This window comes from Eimeria tenella, genomic scaffold (genome assembly GCF_000499545.2).
Source record: "Eimeria tenella Houghton genomic scaffold, Eth_scaff126, whole genome shotgun sequence".
NCBI lineage: Eukaryota > Apicomplexa > Conoidasida > Eucoccidiorida > Eimeriidae > Eimeria > Eimeria tenella.
The window spans coordinates 79,233-84,615 of NW_013541495.1; the positions used below are offsets into that span (position 1 = coordinate 79,233).

The 5,383-nt window shown below is 53.6% G+C and overlaps 3 protein-coding genes across 3 annotated transcripts; 2 read left to right on the forward strand and 1 right to left on the reverse strand.

Moving 5' to 3' along the window:
* Positions 1-184: 184 nt before the first annotated feature.
* ETH_00025185 (uncharacterized protein) lies at positions 185-556 on the forward strand (the record flags this gene model as incomplete). Its single annotated transcript, XM_013373233.1, has 1 exon — positions 185-556. The coding sequence occupies one exon, from the start codon at positions 185-187 to the stop codon at positions 554-556; it is 372 nt and encodes a 123-aa protein (XP_013228687.1).
* Positions 557-975: 419 nt separating this feature from the next.
* ETH_00025190 (uncharacterized protein) lies at positions 976-1,344 on the forward strand (the record flags this gene model as incomplete). Its single annotated transcript, XM_013373234.1, has 1 exon — positions 976-1,344. The coding sequence occupies one exon, from the start codon at positions 976-978 to the stop codon at positions 1,342-1,344; it is 369 nt and encodes a 122-aa protein (XP_013228688.1).
* A 938-nt stretch (positions 1,345-2,282) lies between these two features.
* Positions 2,283-2,657, reverse strand: ETH_00025195 (uncharacterized protein; the record flags this gene model as incomplete). Its single annotated transcript, XM_013373235.1, has 1 exon — positions 2,283-2,657. The coding sequence occupies one exon, from the start codon at positions 2,655-2,657 to the stop codon at positions 2,283-2,285; it is 375 nt and encodes a 124-aa protein (XP_013228689.1).
* Between the last annotated feature and the right edge of the window lie 2,726 nt (positions 2,658-5,383).

A 5,383-nucleotide genomic window follows, 5' to 3' on the forward strand; every position in this document is an offset into this window, starting at 1 on the left:
ACCCTAAACCCTAAACCCTAAACCCTAGGCCCTTTTCCACGACACTTTATGTCTTATGCCTTAGCTTTTTTCGTTAAACCCCCCAACCTCTGCCAAACCCTCGCACACTCTCCCAAACGCTAAACCCTAAGCCCCGAAGTCCCAAAACCCTAAACCCTAAACCCTAAACCCTAAGCCCTAGAAAATGGGTTTCGGGTGGCGCGAGCGGCCTTACTGCCTGCCGCTGCTGTCGAGCTACAGCAGCAACTCTTTGCTGCTGGACCCGCTGGGTGTCCCGAGCCTCCCCAGCAGCAGCAGCAGCAGCAGCAGCAGCAGGGTGGAGCGCGGCCCGCTGCTGCGGGAGGGTTTGCGCAGCAGCAGCAGCACGCTGGAGGTTTGCTGCAGCATTTCGCAGGGCCTCTTTGGCTGCCTCAACAGCAGCAGCATTCCAAATAGTGATATTTTCTTTCTCCCCAAACCCTTGCTGCTGCAGCAAGCCCTTCCCATGCTGCTGTTCCTTCCCAACCTTACTGTCTTCACCCGCAGCTGGCCCTTCTACGCCTCAAGGGCACAGTAGCTGCTGCTGCTGCTGCTGCTGCTGCAGTTGGTGCAGCAGCAGCAGCAGCAGCTGCAGCTGCTGCTGCTGCAGCAAGCCCTTCCCATGCTGCTGTTCCTTCCCAGCCTTACTGTCTTCACCCGCAGCTGGCCCTTCTACGCCTCAAGGGCACAGTAGCTGCTGCTGCTGCTGCTGCTGCTGCAGTTGGTGCAGCAGCAGCAGCTGCTGCTGCTGCTGCTGCAGTAAGCCCTTCCCATGCTGCTGTCCCTCCCCAACCTTACTATATTTACCCGCAGCTGGCGTTTCTATGCCTGAAGGGCGCTGCTGCTGCTGCTGCTGCTGCTGCAGTTGGTGCAGCAGCAGCAGCAGCGGCTGCAGCAGCTGCAGCAGCTGCTACAGCGGCTGCAGCAGCTGCAGCAGCTGCTGTTGCTGGGCTTCCCATGCTGCTGTTCCTCCCCAACCTCACTGTCTTCTGCCGCAGCTGGCCATTCTACGTTTCAAAGGCACAGCAGCAGCAGCAGCAGCTGCTGCTGCTGCAGGTGCAGCAGCAGCAGCAGCTGTTGCTGCAGCTGCTGGTGCAGCAGCAGGTGCTGGCCATCATGCTGTTGCTGCCCAACGTGACGCTGTTTACCCGCAGCATTCCACGGATCCAGGGCGTAGTTGCAGCAGCAGCAACAGCTGCTGCTGCTGCTGCTACTGCTGCTGCAGATACAAGAGTAGGGGTAATGGCAGCAGCAACAAAGGAAGGAGCAAAAGCAGCAGCAGCAAAAGCAAGTGCAGCAGCAGCGGCAGAAGCAGCAAACCAGTAGAAGCAGCAACTGCAGCAGCAACAGCAAAAGCAGCAAATAAACAGCAGCACCAACTGCAGCACAGCACCGGCAGCAGTAGCAGCAGCAGCAGTGGAGCAGCTCCTTGTGGGCGCCCTCAAGTGGGGTTGCAACAGCAGCAGGAGCTGCTGCTGCTGCTGCAGCAGCAGCTCCTTGCCCAGAGAGTTTCGTTGTCCCTCGTGGCTGCTGCAGCTACTGCTGCAGCCGCTGCTGCAGTTGCTGCTGCCTGCGCCTGACTAGCTTCGCTTCCAGCAGCAGCAGCATTAACAGCAGCAGCAACAGCAGCTGCAACATCAGCAGGAGCAAATGCAGCAGCAACAGCAACAGCAGTAGCAGCTGCAACAGCAGCAGCAACTGCAGCAGCAGCAACTGCAGCAGCAGCAACTGCAGCAGCTGCAACTGCAGCACCAGCAACTGCAGCACCAGCAACTGCAGCACCAGCAACTGCAGCAGCAGTTGCAGTGACTGCAGCAGCAGCACGTTTAAAAGGCTCTGGGCCTGTGAGTCTTTTGAAAGGAAACTTTGGTGGTTTTAAATTGAAAAGAACAAATGAAATAGTTCGAAACTCTAAACCCTAGCTAAACCTTAAACCCTTCGAGCAGTAGAACAAATCTGCCGAGGGTTTAGGGTTTAGGGTTTGGGTGCTGCTGTGCTATGTGCTGCAAGGGTTTGCTGTACCCCGACGCAGCGACAATGCGCTTGCAGCAGCAGCAGCTGCTGCTGCTGTTGCTGCTGCTGCTGCTGCTGCTGCTGTTGCTGCTGCTGCTGCTGTTGTTGCTATGGCCTCGCCCCGCCGGTACGCAGTTTTCGAGTTGGCATATGATTAATTGATTTTTAATTAATTAATAATTATTAACAATTAATTAATTATTAATTAATTAATTAATTAATTAATAATTGTCAATTAATTAATTAATCCATTAATGGTTATATGCCTGGGTCTGCCTGTAGGTCTGGTACTGCTTGTAGGGTGTTTGCTGCTGCTGCTGCAGCAGCTGCTGCTGCTGGCTGCTGTCAATGAGGACTTCAGCTTCTGCTGCTGCTGCGTGGCAGCAAGAGACAACAGCACCCACTGCAGCGCAGCAGACACAAGCGGCAGCAGAAAGGCACCAGCCTACGGCCTCAGCAGCAAGTATGAGGGGGCACTTGCGAGGGCGGCGGTGCTGCTGCTGCTGCTGCTGCAGCAGCAGCACTTGCTGCTGCTGCAGCTGGCTGCTGTAAGGGTCCCAGCCGTAGCCCCCCACGCCGTACACTGCAGCAGGAGGCCCTGAGAAGCTGTAGGGATAATTCTGCATCTTTTCGAGCTGTAGATACACCTCAAAAGCTGCCAGTTCACCTCAAAAGCTGCCAATACACCTCAAGTAGCTGCCGATACACCCCAATTAGCTGCCGATACACCCCAATTAGCTGCCGATACACCCCAGATAGCTGCCGATACACCCCAGATAGCTGCCGATACACCTGAAGAGCTGTCGATACACCTGAAGAGCTGCCGATACGCCTGAAGAGTTGCCACTACACCCCAAGGGCTCTTAATTAGCTGCCGATACACCCCAAATAGCTGCCGATACACCTCAGGAGCTGCGGGTAGAGCTGCCGATACACCCCAGGGGGCTGCCGATACACTTCAAATAGCTGCCGATACACCTCAAATAGCTGCCGATACACCCCAGGAGGCCCTCAGGCGCTGTTGCTGCAGCAGCAAAAGCTTCTGAGCTGTCTGTACAGCTCAAGAAGCTGCAGATACACCGGAGAGCTGCGCGTACACCAGAAAGAGGTGGCTAGACACCCGACACTGGTTCGCAAAGAGCCCGCCACAAATAGTCAGGCTGAGGGTTTAGGGTTTAGGGTTTAGGGTTTGGGGTTTAGGCTGCGGGGCCAGCTGGAAATTGGGAAATAGCATCGACGGGGGCTGCGCGGCGCTTCGGGCGGGCAAAAGAGCGGCTGAAAAGGGGAAAAAAAGGAAAATTTGAATTAAATTTAATCAAATGGAATAAAAGAAGAAACAAAAAAAGAGAACGAACGCAAAGAAGCAAAAAGGAAAGCCCGGCGGCGCCCGCGGCTGACCGCTAGATGACGCCGCCCCGAGTTTGAGCCGATGCCGCGGATTTGCGGTGATTTAAAGGCTTAAATGGATTTATTTTAATTGAAAAATCCAATTTTATTCTTTATTTTCTTTTTATTTCTTTTTTCCTTTTTTTCCAGCCAAAATCGCCGCGAAAACCCCCCAGCGCCACCGACGCCCCGAGTCGCATATTTTGGGGTGTACGTACACCTGAACTGCTGCGCAGCACCGCCAATAGCGAAATCAAAAATTATTAAAACTGAAAAAGAATAAATAAATTGAAACTGAAGAGGTTTTAGCTTTCTTAGACGGAAAGGGTTTAGGCTTTTGACCGTTTTAAGCTCCAGGGTTTAGGGTTTAGCGTCTAGGGTTTATTAGGGTTTAGGGTTTAGGGTTGTTAAGCCCGATAGCAGCTTCGCCGGCAGAAGCCGTGGGGGCCCTCTAGTGTATTTGGCCAAGCGCTAGAAACTCGTTTTCCTTTTGCTTTCAAGGGTTTAGGGTTTAGGGTTTGGGGTTTCGCAAAGGTAAACAGGGTGTAGGGTGTAGGGTTTGGGGTTTAGGGTTTAGGGTTTAGGGTTTCCCGCCCCAGTCGCTTCCCTCGAGGCCCCTTCTTTTCCATCAGCTTATTTAATCTCTTTTTTACTTTTTATTTATTTTAAAGGGTTTTTAAAAACCTCTAAACCCTAAACCCTCAAAACACAAACCACATGCAGCAAAATCCTCGGGGGGCCCCCAAGGGGCCCCCGGCAGCTTTCGCCCTTTTGAAGCACCTCCAGCCCAGTCCTAAACCCTAAACCCCAAACCCTAAACCCTAACAAGCGGGATCGCTTGGGGGCTAGGGTTTAGGGTTTAGGGTTTAGGGTCCCCACTGCCGCTTCAGCTGTGCTGCTGCGGTTGCAGATGGCTCTATGGAAAGCACCACAGCAGCAGCAGCAGCAGCTACTGCTGCTGCTGCCGCTGCTGCTGCTGCTGCTTCCTCTTCGCACCGATGCCATGGTGAAGACGCATCAAACCCTAAGCCATCAGCAGGCACCCAAGGCACCGGCGAGCCTCCCCAACGGAAACCCGTTTTTAGGGTTTAGGGTTTAGGGTTTAGGGTTTGGGGTTTAGCGTCCAGTTTGCTATCTGCTCAGGGAGTCCTCCGCCCTTCTTACCAAGCAGGGACTTGGTTTCCTGGAACAGGTGCCAAACCCTAAACCCTAAACCCTAAACCCTAAATAGTGGTTTGATAGGCTGCTGGAGCTCCTCCTCGAGCTCCTTGTGCCGAAATTTCGGGTTCAGCTCCAATAATTTAGTTGGTGGGCTGTGGGGACTAGGGTTTAGGGTCTAGGGTCTAGGGTTTAGGGTTTAGGGTTTAGGGTTTAGGCTTTGCGTTGCAGCTGCTGAGCTTCGCGCCGAGCTCGACTCGCTTTTGGAATCGGCAGAGACGTTTCCAGGCACAGTGAAGGCTATTGCTGTCCCGTAAACCCTAAACCCTAAATTAGGGTTTTCGTAGATCCCGAGGCCATACTGCAGTACACCTCAAACCCTGGGCCATCGCCCGGGCCCGTAAACCCTAAACCCTAAACCCTAATTCAGGGTTCTGTCTTCAGGCCTGGCTTGCAGTTTGTTTTGAAGTAGCAAACCATGGTTTGGTGTTTTAGGCCTAACCGTAAATTCGCGTGCACAGATCGCCGCAAACTCTTGCGCAGGGTTTAGGGTTTAGGGTTTAGGGTTTACGTCCAGGCACGCGGCTTTTGTTTATTCCGGGTCTACGGCGGCCGTGGGCTATAAGCAAATGCAAGCTTTGCAGCGAAGAGTGTACGTCAAGGGTTTAGGGTTTAGGGTTTAGGGTTTAGGATTTGGGCTAAACAGTCTCCCCTGAGTGCTGCGCAATCGGCAAGCGCGCAGCGCACGTGAGGGTCTGGCTGCAGCTTCCTTTTTGATTTAGGGTTTAGGGTTTAGGGTTTAGGGTTT